This window comes from Gossypium hirsutum, chromosome D02 (assembly GCF_007990345.1).
Source record: "Gossypium hirsutum isolate 1008001.06 chromosome D02, Gossypium_hirsutum_v2.1, whole genome shotgun sequence".
In the NCBI taxonomy this organism is placed as follows: Eukaryota; Viridiplantae; Streptophyta; class Magnoliopsida; order Malvales; family Malvaceae; genus Gossypium; species Gossypium hirsutum.
The window spans coordinates 7,973,909-7,989,752 of NC_053438.1; the positions used below are offsets into that span (position 1 = coordinate 7,973,909).

A 15,844-nucleotide genomic window follows, 5' to 3' on the forward strand; every position below is an offset into this window, starting at 1 on the left:
CACAAACCATATACTAAAATTAGCTAACCCACGTGCCCACTAATTACATGAAATAAAATATCATATTTTCTTTTCTAAATATGGCTTTTATAAAGTAAAAAAAAATTGATCAGCCTTTAAATATCTCTAAAATTTTGATTTGGCCCCTCTTCTATTTCTCATGCTCTAATTTAATCATTTTCTGCTTGTTTTTGAATCAAAACATCCAAATTTCATTCCTGGCAAAATTTAAATACAAAATCACCAATTTAGCAAGAATTATTTCAAGAATTAATTTATTTAAACACGTAAAATATGTAAAATAAACATGCTATCAGTGAAACAAGTTCTTTTGGTGGTGTTGGTGATGATAAGGTGGTAAAATCGCCACAAATGATGTGAGAGGCTACACTTAGTGGCATTTTCGATGTACCACTACCTTTGATGAATCTATAGCACTACTGTAGGCTAGGGGACTCCACCACAAGACAACCATGTACGAGATATCCCGGGTAGAGGGGAAAATTAGCCTTAGCAAAACTTATCAAAATCCACCGTGGTTCTTGCTCCCTCTATATGCTTTTGAAAGAGGTTTTACCCTTTCGCTACATCCTTTTACGTGGGAGGTGTTAAACTTTTATAATATAGCTCTTGTACAGTTATTTGGAACCTCCTAGTGGTTGCAACTAGCTTCATTATCCTGTTTCAAGAGAGGGGGATGGATCCAAAGCTTAAGGTGTTTTAGAATATGCTCCAACTATCTGAAGGGAACTAAATGAAACAACCTAGGTTGTTGCTGTGCTATCATTGGTAAGGTCACCCTCAAGCCAAGAATATTTTGTATAACAAGACAAGCAACATAGAGATTGATTGTTGCAAGTATATTGTTGTCAAGTTGAACTTCGAAGATGATTTTGGTTTCCCCATCGAGTGGCTTTTACCTCCCAGAGATATCTACAACTTCAAACCTTCCTTAGTTGACAATCTAGAGGCTTAAGAGCATCTTAAAATTACTAATTGGGAGAGTTTGCTCATTGTTCTCCAGGACATCTCTATCCGGAAGGTCTCTAAATATTTCCTTTTCATGCAGGAGGTTGCGGGTACACCAGTGAAGATTTTATGAAAGGGTTTAATCTTGGAGAATGTTGGAGGCCTCACGTTGAGTCCTTTCCCTTCAACAGCAACTGCCCAATAGCTCAAATACTAACAGAGATGGCTCTAGAGCCTTGGAACCACTTGGTGGATATAAGAGCTCATCCTGACCAAAAATGACCCACGCTTGAGTCAGCAATGACAGACCCCTTACCCCTCTTTCCCCTAGGTAAGGGTTTTTATGGCACCATCTGAAATTGGACTAAGGAATTCTTGAAAGAGGCAACTTATGTTTTTCCTCTTGCTCAATCGACTAGGAGGAAACGTCGTATGATAAAAATCTTATTTTTAGTTTTTTTTTAACTTACTAATTTGTATCTAACTTTCGTAAGACTCATTATGGACAATAAAGCAATTAAGTGAAAGGCTGATGTTGTGGCTAACAGGCTGAAGAGGATAGCCACTTCTTTTCTTGCCCCAAGGAAATGGGTCTACAAGAAAAGGAAAGGATCCCCTTTCAAAGAAACTGCGGGTGAAGAACAACAACAGGAGGTCATTCCTCCTCATATGGTGATGACAATAACAACCTCACCCATTCGTTCACTATTATTGTTGGCTTGGCTGCTATTTTTTCTATTAGAAATGTTTCATCTTCTCAGGCTACTGTTGCTGCTACCAGTAACCCTTATTATTCTTCTCATCCTCTTCCTCCTACCATCGTACTCCCTTCCACTTTTTCTGATGCTTTGGGTAATTTTATGAGCTTTTTTAATTTATTTGAGTTGTGTTTATGTTGTTAACATTAAATGTTTGTGTAAGGTCTATGGATCCGATTATGATTTTAAAGCTAGCATATGATTAGGTGGCCCAGTCGAGACGAAGAGCCGAAGGTTATGGAGAATGACAATGAAGAGGGTTTGGAGGTTGAGGGTTGGAAGAATGTTGAGAGAGCGTAAGCTTAATGTCTTTAAAGAGCCCCTCCTCTTCATCATTCTTGAAGGTATTTATAGGCAAAGGTCTTGTGCAGGATGATGTTAACGTATTGGACTTGCCAGATAGCCATCATTACGGAGCTCGTGGGAGGGATGTCTTTAACGGGACAAGGATATTTATGATAAGCCAAATCCTGTCATTCATTCTAACTTTGATGGGATAAAGCAGTTGAGTTCATGCGATATTTGGTGACCAAACGACTTCATGTTGCCAATGAAGATTAAATCATCCATTGTCTAAATAGTCAACCGGGGAGGGTGAGCTCACAGGTGACCACCGAACTTGCTGGTGAGAAACTTACTTTTCAAGCATCATTTGCAACGTGTCTTGTCATGGATGAGAGTATAACATATTAAAATATAGTAAAACAAAAATTTTAAAAATATATATAAATATATAAAGTATAATTAATAATATATTAACACAATTAAATTAAATTAAGCATTTGATTAGAATTGTTATGTTCACTTCACGAATACCCAATTCCATACATAAGAATTTAGAATTAATACCATTACCATATATACAATTTTTTTTAAATATTACCATATATACAATTAAATTTAAGAAAATAAGTTATTTAATAGTAATTATATTATATTACTTTTTATAAATTTTTTGAATTATTTTTGTTTAATTATTAAATTTGATAAATTTTTTTAGCTTTGGTAATGACGTGGTACTTTATGACTGCGCCATGTTATCATGTAAATTTTTTTATAAAATTATAAATTTTTAGATGATAATGTGGTGAAAGTTGCAAAGTTAAAAAAATTAAAGACGAAATTGATAAAATTAACAAATTGAGAGACTAAATATTAATTTACTCCTATTTAAAAATAAAGTACAGAATTAAGAAACGGCATGCAAATTTGATTTGATGTGCCTTTACTTTTATTTGTTTCCATTAGTAAACTGACGTTTAAAATTTTCATCTTCTCCAGAATTTTCTAATAAACACTCACTTTCCTAAATTTTTCTTGTTTTCTCTTTTGAACTTCATTTTTAAAGTTCCAAAAGAAGCTTCGTTTTGAAGAAGGTTATATGTTAGACTAAGCTGGGTTTTATTTATTTATTACTGAGTTTTCGTTCTTTTTTCTTCTGTTAATTACGCGTTTAACTTTTTTTTAATTAATTTCGGTTTTTATTTTAATTGTTTAGTTACTTGAGTTAAAAAAAAATCGTTTTCAGGCGTTTGATTTTGTCGATGGAGGATGGTGGTTGTGCGAGGCTCGTCGGAGCTGAGATTCATGGATTTCATACATTGCAAGGTATATTATACAGAAATTGTTTTTATTAGTTTTAATCTTTTTTTCTGATTCTATGAATTGATCTTATAACGTGTGTTAGAATTTAATGTGCTGAAAATTGTTTGATCGCTTTAAATGGTCCATAGTATTTACTTGTTAGCTTTTTCGTGAGTAATTTCTTACTCTTTTTGTGGGAGTTTTTGCTCTTTGAAAGCTAGAGAAGTGGTTGATTTTGTTTCAAGCAAATATCAAATTCACATAAAAATTTGCTTGTGAAGTGTTAGTTGAGCTTCAGGGACTGTTAAATTTTGTTCATATCGTGCTTTGGACTGCAATTATGCAAATCTCTCTGTTTTGCTAATTTTATTTCATTTTATTTTTTAAATTTGTTTCTGTTGGATATGGACAGATTTGGATGTTAAAAACATGATGGAAGAAGCCAAGTCAAGATGGTTACGCCCAAATGAGATTCATGCTATACTGTGCAGCCATAGATATTTCTCCATTCAAGCGAAGCCAGTGAACATGCCAAAAAGTAACTACAGATAAAAATTAAATTCTGTTTGTTCCCTCATCTATACGCCCACATGAGGGAACACAGAAGAAGGTTACTACTTACGAATGAATATAACTCCCTTGTCATTATAGGTGGTACTATTGTATTGTTTGATCGAAAGATGCTGAGGAACTTTCGAAAAGATGGTTATAATTGGAAAAAGAAAAAGGATGGGAAGACTATTAAAGAAGCTCATGAACACTTAAAAGTAGGTTTTGCTTTTTGTATAACTTATATTATATATTATTTTGATTTGGCCAAAATGTGATTACAATTGTATTTTATTTCATGAACCAGGTTGGTGATAAAGAAAGGATTCATGTATATTATGCACATGGTGAAGATAACTCAACCTTTGTTCGCAGGTGTTATTGGCTGCTAGATAAGTATGTATGATGTATTTTACATTTAAAGTTAACCTCACCTATCTTGTCCCTACTTGTTCTCTTTTAACCCAAGTTGCATTGTGTTAATCTCTGATCATGATTAACTTCTTGTTTCAGGTCTTTGGAGCAAATAGTTCTTGTTCATTATCGTGAAACAAAGGAGGTTTGAGATACCATTCCCGAATAAAGCAGTCTTTTATGTTTCTTCCTACTCAGAACCAGTTTGTGAATGATGTTTGTGGATTTGTGCTACAAACAATTGCAGGTTTCACTAGCCACACATTCAAATTCGAGTTCGTTAACAGATCAGTCTACTCCTTTGCTTGTTACAGAAGAGTTTGATTCTGGAATTGCTAATACATACTCTGAAGGTGAGAGGAGCCTAGGTGATGTTGAAATTTTCCAGAGATTAATCATGTGAACAAATACATCATGTTCTCATTAAACGCTATTGTGGAAAGTGAACAGAACCAGGTGAGAGTGTTAATGTTAGAAATCATGAAATGAAGCTTCTTGAGATTAATACACTTGAATGGGATGAGCTTCTGGTGGCAAATGGTGCTAATGATTCGATTGCATCTAGAGGAGGTATTGTATTAGTTTCCAGTATAAGCAGTAACACTTATTTAGTTGCTGAATTGTTGACATATTTTGGTTGTGATAGCAGACAATGTTTCTTGCTTTGACCAACAGAACCAAATGGCAGTAAATGACTTCTCAAATTATGTAAGCAGAACCATTTCCTAGCTCTTAAGTTTTTATATATTTTAAATTTGCTTTTGTTAGTTTTTCTTTTCTTTTCTTATCAGGCAACCTGTTAGGGTTGTATGTTGGCTAATAGCTTCTTTGCATGCCTGTAATACTGAAAGACTTTATGCATGTTGTGTAGAAGGCAGAAACTGAAATGATAGACTTTTAAACTAATTTTTAGACCTCCTTGGAATTTATGATTTAGGCTACCCTTTGCTATAAATATGTGTACTTTCTTACATCTGCTCGGGTGTCTTCATTTTCATCCTTATTTTTGTGTGTTCATCTTCTTTTTGATTGACATGTAAGTCATCATTTCTTTATTGTGAAGACCAGTCCAATATTCTGCTTTTTGTTTTTCTGGTGCTCTATTGGTTTGCTTGAGAACCACTCAAGCTGCTTCATTTCTGCAGGGTGGCCTTATCTCTGCTCATAATTTATCAACAGAAACCTCTTTGCTCGTTAATTCAATTGCGCCGGTTGCTCAAAGTAATAATGCTTACCTTGGCACCACGGGGGGTGTTTGTAATCAGATATCAGGGGGCCAAGTAAATACTACCAGTCAGTTGAAAGACTCTTGTGCCTTAGGAATAGGTGATTCGTTGGACTTTTTGGTCAATGATGGTTTACAAAGTCAGGACAGTTTTGGAAAGTGGATTAACGACTTTATCACCGAACCCCTAGGTTCAGTAGGTGACTCTGTGCTAGATTTGTCATCTGCTAATGATTCATTCACCGCTCCGGAGCAAATATTTAGCATAACTGAAGTCTCACCGGGATGGGCCTATTCAACTGAAAAGACAAAGGTCTTTCTCTGGAAAAATTCTCTGCCACTGCTGCAATGATAGTCTTGTTCATGGAACTGATGCTATAAATCTATTCATTTGAATAACATACATGAATTTTGGTTGTGTTAGTATGTTTTGACCTTTATTTATCTATTGACTTTGCAGATTTTAGTCACTGGAGTCTTTCATCAAGCTTATCAACATCTTGCTAAATCCACTTTGTTTTGTGTATGTGGTGATTTGTGTACCCCAGCAGAAATTGTTCAGGTCGGGGTTTATCGCTGTTTGTTATCTCAGCATTCCCCGGGACTAGTGAACCTGTATATGAGCCTTGATGGCCATAAGCCCATCAGCCAAGTGCTTGGTTTTGAGTATTGTACTCCTTTATCGCATGACCCGATATTTCCTACAGAAGATGAGTCCAGGCAGGAGGAGTTCCAATTGCAGATGAGGCTTGCTTATTTGCTCTTCTCTACTTCCAAGAGCCTCGACATTTTGTTGGGTAATAAAGTATCACCAAATATCCTGAAAGGGGTTAAGAAGTTTGCTCAAAAAACTACTAACATGTCTGATTGTTGGAAATATTTGATGAAGTCGTTTGAAGAAAACCGGGTTTCATCTACACAAGCAAAAGATAGTTTACTTGAAATTGCTTTGAAAAACAGGCTAAGAGACTGGTTGTTGGAAAGAATAATCGAAGGTGGTAAAACAAACGAACATGATACTCAAGGTCAAGGAGTTCTTCATTTGTGTGCCATTCTTGGTTATACTTGGGCTATGTATCTATATTCATGGTCTGGTCTCTCGCTGGATTTTCGTGATAAACATGGATGGACAGCTCTTCATTGGGCAGCATTTTATGGGCGGTATGTTTTTAATGATTGTTAATCTTTACTTGTACCATATTCAAATGTCCTATATTTAACGTATGCGTTGTAATACTTGCTGCACATTTCTCAAGTCCTAAATTCGTTGTAAACTTAAAAAACTTCGAGTATTTCTTCGAATTGTTTCTGATTTAGAAAATCTTTCCATGCAGGGAAAAAATGGTTGCTGTTCTTTTATCTGCAGGGGCAAAGCCAAACTTGGTGACAGACCCCACCACCCGGAATCCAAACGGTTACACTGCTGCTGATCTTGCATCTTTGAAGGGTTATGAGGGGCTAGCCGCTTATCTTTCGGAAGAGGCTCTAGTAGCACATTTCAATGATATGGCCGTAGCAGGAAACGCTAGTGGCTCTCTGCAAACCAGTAGAACAGAGGCAACAAACTTTGAGAACCTTAATGAAGATGAACTATATTTGAAAGAATCTTTAGCAGCTTATAGAACAGCTGCTGATGCAGCTTCACGGATACAGACTGCATTTAGGGTGCATTCCTTGAAATTACAAACTAAAGCAATTGAGTCTTCTCATCCAGAGGATGAAACACGGAATATAGTTGCTGCTATGAAGATTCAACATGCCTTTCGCAACTATGAGATTAAGAAAAAGATGACTGCTGCTGCCCGTATCAAATACAGTTTCCTTACTTGGAAAATGCGTAAAGATTTCCTTAACATGCGCCGCCAGGCTATCAAAATCCAAGTATATGCTCTCTTTTCTTCTTACAATTTTAGTTTTTTCTTGTGTGTGCGCGCGGCTTTTATGACCTTACATTGGCCCTTTGACAATTGCCAGTTGTAACAGCCCGATTTTGGGCCTAGTCGGAATAGTGGTTTCGGGACCACAAATCCGACGAGGGAAAATATGGTTATTATTATATTTTTATGGTCTACAATTTCACGGAAAATTTTCGTAAAAATTTCGTTCGAAAATTTCGACGTTTGGGCACTCAATTTAGTCAAAAGGACTAAATTGTAAATAGTGCAAAAGTTGAGTTCTATATGTAGAAGTATCTAATTGATATGAAATTTTAAATTGGAGGTCTTTATGTGGTAATTAGACCATTAGTTAGTTGATGGACAAAAATAGACATAAGAAATGAGAGAAATATATTTTTTTAAGTGGGGGCATATTAGTCATTTGGTAATAAAAAAAATAAAATGGGAAAAAGATGACAAAAATCATCATCTTCCTCATTAGTTGCTGCCGAAATTTGAAGGAAGCCATAGCTAAGGTTTCTTTGCTTTCTCAAGCTCATAGTAAGTGCATCCTAGCCCCGTTTTTAATGTTCTTCGCATTTTTGGAATCCTCGTAACTCGGTTTAGCTTATTCTAGCAATAATTCGTGTTAGGGCTCATATTTGGAAAAATACCCATAGGTGAAATGTGTTTATTTTGCTGTTTTATGGTGGAATATGAAGCTATAAATTATGTTAAACAACTTTTGCTAAGCGATTTTAAGCGAAAACGGGTAAATAGGCATAATCGGTAAAAATAATTATTGTTCATAAGTGTATGTTAGAGTGAGAATTTGATGTTGCCATAGAAGGGAAAAATGTTCAGCATGTCATAAAACCTAAGAATAAGTGATGAAGTTTAATTTCCGAGCTTGGGGACAAAAGTGTAATTATGCAAAAGTTTGGGGGCAAAATTGTAATTTTTCAAAAAGTTGGGTGGTGGATTATTTTAATGAATGTGAACATTAAATGAGTTAAATTTGCTATTATAGATCAAGAAAGACGTGAAGATGATCTCAAACGAGGAAAAGAAAAGATAGTGGAGTGAAGTGCAATATTACGATATTTTGCACCGAGGTAAGTAAACACGTGACTTGATGTATTATTTTGACATTAATTGATATATGTTGAGATTTATTTGGAATTAAAATAAATGTTTGGCCATATCCTAAAAATGTTGTTAAATCGGGAAAGGTGGTAAAGGGTTGCAATATATGATTTATGGGTTGAACACTCGGAATAAGCCGAAGTATGTTGTACATAAAGGGGTTGCTGTGTGCTGATTCCCCGATTCATTGGTGGTGCTATGTGCGATATCCACCGTATCTTTGAAATGTGAAAGGGGTTGCTATGTGCTGATTCCCCCGAGGGGTTGCTAAGTGCTGATTCCCCAGTTCATTGGTGGTGCTAAGTGCGATATCCACCGTATCTCTGAAATAAAAAGGGGGTTGCTATGTGCTGATTCCCCCAAGGGGTTGCTAAGTGATGATTCCCCGATTAAGTGGTGGTGCTAAGTGCGAGATCCACCAATAACGGTTAACATTCCGAGTGCTCAACGAAAAAGTGTGGAAGGTGAATATTGCCATATGGTGGAAATTTTTATGGGGCAAATATTGAGTTGGATACTAAATCGATCCATGTATGAGATGGGAGAAAATATCAAAAACGAAAAAAAGAACGATTTAGTTATAAACTGTGTTGAACAACAGCAGATGGGTAACTTTGAAAAATCACCATAAATGATGGAAAATGAATGGGAAGCTGAATAATATATGAAATTGAAGCTGAATGTGTCTATTTTCATATGAAATAAATAGAATAAGCAAAAGAGTTGTATTTTTGGAGATATCTGAATTTTACTGAAACAGGGCTGGATTGATTTCGGGATCCCCTGTTCTAACTTTGGAAAATCACCAAAAATTGTACAAAAATAATTATGGTGTGAAATTTATATTCCTGGATTCCTTATTGACTCTATTTTTAATAGAAACAAGCGAAACCATTTTTAAAATTTTGTACAGAGAGTTAAGTGAATTTTTTTGAGGAAGGGTCAGAACCGTTGGGCAGTGAAACAGGGGAAGTTTTAATGAATAAACTGTACTAATTGGCTGGGTAAAAAATTCTGAAATTTTTATGGTGAAATGGTATATGAGTCTAGTTTCAGGGAAAATTTACGAAACTCAATTTGGAGCCCTGTAGCTCTGGATAAAAATAAATTAGCGACTATGACGCAGAAAAACAGTTTGCTGGAAATTGCCTAAACAATGAAGTTATTCATGAATAAGTTTATATTTTGGTGTAGTTATGTGAGTAATTACTTATTTATCATGTGTTTACTTACTAAGCTATATGCTTACTCGATTTTATTTTTTCCTTGATTATAGTGACTTCCGACAACTCGGAAATTTGGAACGAAGTCAGACAATCATCCACACTATCCTTCACACTTGGGGTATTTTGCTACTATCGTTCCGGAAAATTATGGCATGTATAGACGACCTATGAAATATGGAATCATCATGTAAATATATGTTATGGTTTGATTTAAAATGTGGTGTTCATTAATAGTTAAATTGTGAGTATTATTATAAATGAGTTTGGTTGATATATATATATTGGATTGTGATTTGAATTTGCAGGAGGTTTAAGCAAAATTAAGCAGAAATGCTGTCGAAATTTTTTTTAAAAAACTTAGTAATACCTCATACTCTGTTCCGAGCCGGAATACGAGTAAGGGGTGTTACACCATTGCATGTGAACTTAATGCAGGCTGTTTTTCGGGGCTTCCAAGTAAGGAGACAGTACCATAAGATTCTGTGGTCAGTTGGTGTGCTTGAGAAAGCAATTCTGCGATGGCGGTTTAAGAGAAAAGGTCTTCGTGGACTACAAATTAACACAGCTGAAGAAGTCGCACAGCGAAGCCAAGAGAGTGACACAGAGGAGGGCTTCTTCAGAGATTGTAGAAAACAAGCTGAAGAACGCGTAGTAAAAGCTGTTGTGCGAGTTCAAACTTTGTTCCGGTCAAAGAAAGCACAGCAGGAATACCGGAGAATGAAGTTGGCTCATGATATGGCAAAGGTAGGTGATTTCTCCGAAATCTCAAAGAAGTTGTCTCTATCCTGTTGATACGTTTACCTACAAAATTCGGTTCTTGCAGTTGGAATATGAAAACCTACGTGGCCTTCCTTCGGATATGGATGCTTGCAGACATTGAAGCTCATAATAGGGTATTAAGCCGATCTCTGTCCGGGTGTATGTGCCATTCAGAATTAAGATTAGGTTATTAAGAATTTTGATTTCCAAATGTGGTTTTGCAGAGTTGCTTGTTCTTTGCTAATGAGCAAGTTCAATGCCCTTAATAATTAAGTTTGTTCATAGGGTTTAGGATTTATACTAAAATATTTCAAAAAAAAAAAACTCCACTCTGAGGTAAAGTCCAAAACGTGTAATTATTTATAATATTAAAAAAAATTAACATTTGAGTCGGTAAAATTGAAATCAAAGAACTATAATTATTTATAGAGATAAATCTCAAAATTATATATGAATTTTCGTTTTATATATAAATTTAGGTATAAATTTTAATTTTGTGTAATTTTATACATGAAATTTTGATTAGATTCAAGTCTTACAAATTATTAACATAATTATTGGTATAGCATCATTTTAAATTTATATATTGCATATACGATTAATTATATTTATTTATTATAAAAATAATTTGATGTATTTATTTCTTAAAATATATATAATTAAATCAAAATTAAAATTTTATGTATATGTTTAAACCACAATTAGAATTTCGTGTATGATTGCATAAAATCAAAGTTTATGTATCGAATTACACATTAAATTTAAATTTATATATAATTTTAAAATTTCTCATATTTATAATATTAAATTTGAGCTCAATTCTTTTAATGTCCAATGAGTATAAGATTCTTTGAAATATATTGAATTTAAGAGGAAATATACATGGTTGTTAGGTTATTAAAATCAATTTGTATGTTTATAAAAACCGAATTAATTAGATCAAAAATTAATTGACAGATCAATCTGAATAAAAGAATTAAATCATAAACTACTCGATTTTATAAAATTTTATATAATTTAATTAAAATTAAATTAGAAAAGCATTGGAAGAGAGATTTATTTTGTTTTAAAATCAAAGTATATATATTTACTGACATACAGCTACACAAAATCTTGATTCCTTCTTGGTCTATATTTGATTCTCACCAAACTGGCAACCAAAGTAACTTTACCATCCTCTCTATAAGCAACATAACCAAAATAAACAAAGTTCCAATCCTAAATATTAGACTAAGATGAACATTTACAACAAAGCGCACACATATTTTTCTTGCCGGCTAAAAATGGCAATTTTTTTTTACTTAATGTACTGAGAGAGCCATCTGAAACCATCCCCATATCCCATCTTACGCACAATGCTGCACATAAAAACTTCGAGTGGACGCACATTGGTGCCTTCCAAATTAACCTTCCCTTTCCCTGTTGTGAAGTTTGTCAACCCCATATGGAAACGTAATTCGTCCTCCGACGCTGCGTACGGTAGGTCGATCTTGTTCCCCAAGATGAGGAATGGTACGTCTGCTAGTGATTCATCCGAAAGGAGGGCATCAAGCTCCTTTTTCGACTCTGCGAATCGTTCCTTGTCGTATGCATCAACCAGATACACCACAGCATCGACCTGCGTCACAATTGAGATCCCATAGATAAACCCAAATTGAAGAACTTGAAACGTAGCTAAACTGATTCATACAATCAAACCTTTATAATATCCACCTCCAAACTAAGAACTCTTTCGTTTTCGATGATGTTTCAACCAATTCACATCAAGTAATCATCCTTAATATGAAGGATTGCATCAACAATTTCAGTAAAAACTAATGAAGATTCATTATAAATTACCTATGTTACCCAGACCAACCATTTTCAAGTACCCGTACTAGGCACGTGGTACGATTCCTCAAATATAAGGGGAAAAAATAAAAAAAATAAAAATCCATGCCAAACATACGTCCCTACCTACATGATAATAAATCAGGGTCTAAGATGGAGACTTGTGTACTAAGAATAAGATTACATTTTGCCACGCCACAACTAATTTATGTAAAACAGCAATACAATCAGAATCTTAATACAAAACCCTACCTCTAGGATAATGTAGCAAATGACAAACCAGGCTCGGGAGGCTTAAATGGTTCCCTCAAAGAAAAATATAAAGAACCAAACCCTAAAACCATCCCAAAACGATTTCAATCACGTAGGAAGGTTACCAAATTCATCCATACCGGTTAAAAGATGACCTATGCTCTTTAAAAGATAACAAAACTCTCTCATCCCAAAATTACAGCAAAAATATGGGCATACAACCAAGCAAATATGTATATGGGCAAAATTTTGCTGTCTTTTGAGTCTTTTCACCATCCAACCATCCATTAACATGTTTCTTATTAAACTGGTGATAACAATTGATTAATACTTGAATTTTTTAGTTGGTTTCTTATTGAAAAAATATATATACACACACACATACATAAATGCAAATACCTTGGCGTAATAGTCCTTCCAGACTCTACGAGCAATCTGATGACCACCCAAATCAAAGGCCTTGAATTTGATCATTCCTATGCTTAGTTCTTCCGATGTTGGGTACTGTGTTGGCTGATGCTGAACTAGTCTCTGCAATTTTCAAATTCCAATACTCCTCAATACTTTTACTTTGATATTTTCATTTAGTTTCTCAGCAACCAAGCAGACTCACAAGAAGCCTTGAGATTTCACATATAATAAGAAACTCTGCTCAAGTACTAGCTAAAAGCTAAAAAAAGGTATTCATATCAGATTATTACTTTAAAAATTAACTGAAAAACAAATTAAAAAAAAAAACCTCATCTTTGAGCATATGAAGCAGAGTTGTTTTGCCAGCATTATCAAGTCCCAAGAACAAGATCTTTGCTTCCTTTTGATACAAACCAAGAGACGCTAAAATCCCATAAAACCAATCTACAAGAAACATTCTTTTTTTTAAATTCTGTTTGGCAAGATAGAAAATTGAAGTATGTAAACAAAAACAAAAAGGAAAGATTTTTTTCTCTTCTTTTCTCTAAACTTAGATTCGGTGGTTTTGAAAAGATTATTCTGGGATTTTGATTTAAACAGATTACTGAGCTGGCTATGAGTGACTGGTTTGGCCGGTGACGATGCTGACGTGGATGCTGGAAACGAAAGAGAAGCTACTGGGAATCGCCGGTTATTTAAAAGGGATTAGCCTTTGTGGAAGACGCTGATTGGTTGGTACGCGTCATAAGGGGGTGGCGTGGCCGTTTGATTTTAGAGAAGAACACAAAAATCAATGGCGGTGCCATTACGATTGCGTACGTGGCATGATGGAGGAAAGATCGGATACAACCGAGTGTATCCGAGACCAAACGTGCAAGATTTCATTTGGATGATTGATTGCAGGGTCGAGTTACTTGGCAAAACTTCATTCCATTCTGATTAGGTTTTGAAACAATTTTTAAATTCGAAATTGGTTTTAGAATTTTTTTTTCAATTAAGTATTTAAGTTTGAGTTTAATATTTAATTTGATGTCTCAATTTAATATTTATGTTTTTTTACTAGAGCGCACATGTCGAATATTTATTAACTCACGTAATATCATTTGATCTGGGTACCAAATTGAACATTGAAACTAAACTCAGATACCAAATTGAATATTAAAGCTAAACTTAAGTACTAAATAGCATATTAACGAATTGAGTAAACTATTTGGTCACCTAACTTTTTGGACAATTTCATTTTGATCACCTAAATAAAAATATTTATAATTTAATCACAATCATTACAATAATTAAACATCTTAGTCACTCAACCGTTAATCCACTAATAAAATCTGATGTAGCGTTTCACATCATCATCTTTTTATTATTTTTTGACTTGCTATTGTTCATCGTGAAATGATTATATGTGTTAGGAATCGACTCAATTAAGCAACAAGTAACAAAAATAGCGGAATAAATTGAGAAATTGAACACATAAATTAAACGTGGAAAAGCCCCTCCAAAGAGGATAAAAAACTACGGGCAAAGATAATTTTATTATAATGGCAAAAGAACGAAGAGTACAAAAGATGGAGATAAAACTAAACCCCAAAAAACCCGAAAACAAATAACCCTCAAAACGTAAACACAAAATTCTCTAAATGTGTTATGAGTTCTAATCTCTAAATGGGGTGTTATTTCTAAGGTTGTAAAAGAGCCTATTTATAGGCTAAATTCATATGTCAAATAATAATAAAATAATCTAAACTAATCAGTGTTTGATTGAAACAAATAAACAGAGTTTAACTAGAAGATTATTTCTCAAATTTGACTAAAAATAGGAGTCATACTTAACAAATATCTACCTTGACTCATATTTCTACAACGCCATCTTTGCCAAAGCCTGCCACGAGCCTATCTTGAACTATGCAGGGAATTAACTAAGTCGAATTTGTGCTTAGAAACTGGAAGACTTCAAGCCTTCGACTTGTACACTGCCAAATCAAAACTAACCGGGGTCTGATTTTCACGAACACAGTGCCCTAACTTTTCAAAACCTGCATCCAAAAGAGAACCTCTCTTCAACAAAACAGTCATACATTTTCCCCTCCTATGACCAATTTGCCTCCGCTTCAAACGAGTTGACTTCGACTCTGTAACGGACGACGGACGTCCAATTTCACCGGTCACTGTAGAACTTTCCAGAATATAAAGACTGTCAGTTCTTTTACCTTTTAACAAAACGAGAGTTCCACGAGATACTTTAATGCCGCTTGACTCGATGTTGATTTTGCATCCTTTCAAGTCTAAAATACTCAAGGAGATGAGATTCTTTCGTAAATCATGTACATAGCTGACATCTGAGAGTGTCTTAATCGTCTCATCGTGTATCCTAATTTTAACAGTACCAATACCAATTACCTTATTAGATGAATCGTTTCTCATGCGCACAACTCCACCTTCAACCGAATTGTATGTGGAGAACCATTCTCTATTGTGACACATGTGGAAAGAACATCTCGAATCTAGGATCCACTCGGATGTGAGCTTGGAGTTATCGCTCGTTGACACTAACAAGAAATCATCACCGCTTTCATCAGCCAAATTAGCACCAGCTACATCTTCCTCGTTACTCTCAGCAGCTCTTTTATTTCGCAGTTTATAACAATCTGCTTTGACGTGACCTAACTTTTTACAATAGCGACACCTTTTGTCTCGTTTCTTTGATGCTACTAAAACGGAAGCTTGCCTATCTACCTTGCTATCCAAATGAAGCTCATTGTCGAGTTTGTCTCTACTAAACGGTTAGCCAGAGAATTAGTTGCATAAAGAGTTTCTAACCTTTTTCCACAAGGCGGATGA

The 15,844-nt window shown here is 34.8% G+C and overlaps 2 protein-coding genes across 3 annotated transcripts; one reads left to right on the plus strand and one right to left on the minus strand.

Moving 5' to 3' along the window:
* Positions 1-2,956: 2,956 nt before the first annotated feature.
* Positions 2,957-10,893, plus strand: LOC107908502 (calmodulin-binding transcription activator 5). Of its 2 annotated transcripts, XM_041088213.1 has the most exons (14): positions 2,957-3,103; positions 3,256-3,335; positions 3,724-3,849; positions 3,963-4,078; positions 4,168-4,256; positions 4,374-4,419; positions 4,522-4,627; positions 4,725-4,844; positions 4,924-4,982; positions 5,420-5,812; positions 5,960-6,660; positions 6,834-7,380; positions 10,184-10,492; positions 10,572-10,893. In XM_041088213.1, exons 2-14 carry the CDS (start codon positions 3,272-3,274, stop codon positions 10,626-10,628), a joined length of 2,733 nt encoding a protein of 910 aa, XP_040944147.1. In that variant the 5' UTR covers positions 2,957-3,103; positions 3,256-3,271; the 3' UTR covers positions 10,629-10,893. The 2 variants fall into 2 exon arrangements, with proteins under 2 accessions (XP_040944147.1, XP_016691167.2); XM_016835678.2 differs by lacking the exons at positions 10,184-10,492; positions 10,572-10,893 and adding an exon at positions 8,407-8,489.
* Positions 10,894-11,609: 716 nt separating this feature from the next.
* On the minus strand, positions 11,610-13,659 carry LOC107908501 (GTP-binding protein SAR1A). The gene is made up of 3 exons (XM_016835676.2): positions 13,329-13,659; positions 12,989-13,120; positions 11,610-12,125 (listed from the first exon to the last, which is right to left on the minus strand). The coding sequence occupies exons 1-3, from the start codon at positions 13,455-13,457 to the stop codon at positions 11,805-11,807; spliced, it is 582 nt and encodes a 193-aa protein (XP_016691165.1). The 5' UTR covers positions 13,458-13,659; the 3' UTR covers positions 11,610-11,804.
* Positions 13,660-15,844: the final 2,185 nt, after the last annotated feature.

Excerpts from the sequence above, each read along its gene's own strand:
- LOC107908502 (XM_041088213.1), top strand. The coding sequence starts at position 3,272 with ATGGAGGATGGTGGTTGTGCGAGGCTCGTCGGAGCTGAGATTCATGGA. Across the intron at positions 4,420-4,521 it reads ATTATCGTGAAACAAAGGAG|GTTTCACTAGCCACACATTC; the intron begins GTTTGAGATACC and ends AAACAATTGCAG. Across the intron at positions 5,813-5,959 it reads ATTCAACTGAAAAGACAAAG|ATTTTAGTCACTGGAGTCTT; the intron begins GTCTTTCTCTGG and ends TTGACTTTGCAG.
- LOC107908501 (XM_016835676.2), bottom strand. The coding sequence starts at position 13,457 with ATGTTTCTTGTAGATTGGTTTTATGGGATTTTAGCGTCTCTTGGTTTG. Across the intron at positions 13,121-13,328 it reads TTCATATGCTCAAAGATGAG|AGACTAGTTCAGCATCAGCC; the intron begins GTTTTTTTTTTT and ends TGAAAATTGCAG. Across the intron at positions 12,126-12,988 it reads GGAAGGACTATTACGCCAAG|GTCGATGCTGTGGTGTATCT; the intron begins GTATTTGCATTT and ends ATTGTGACGCAG.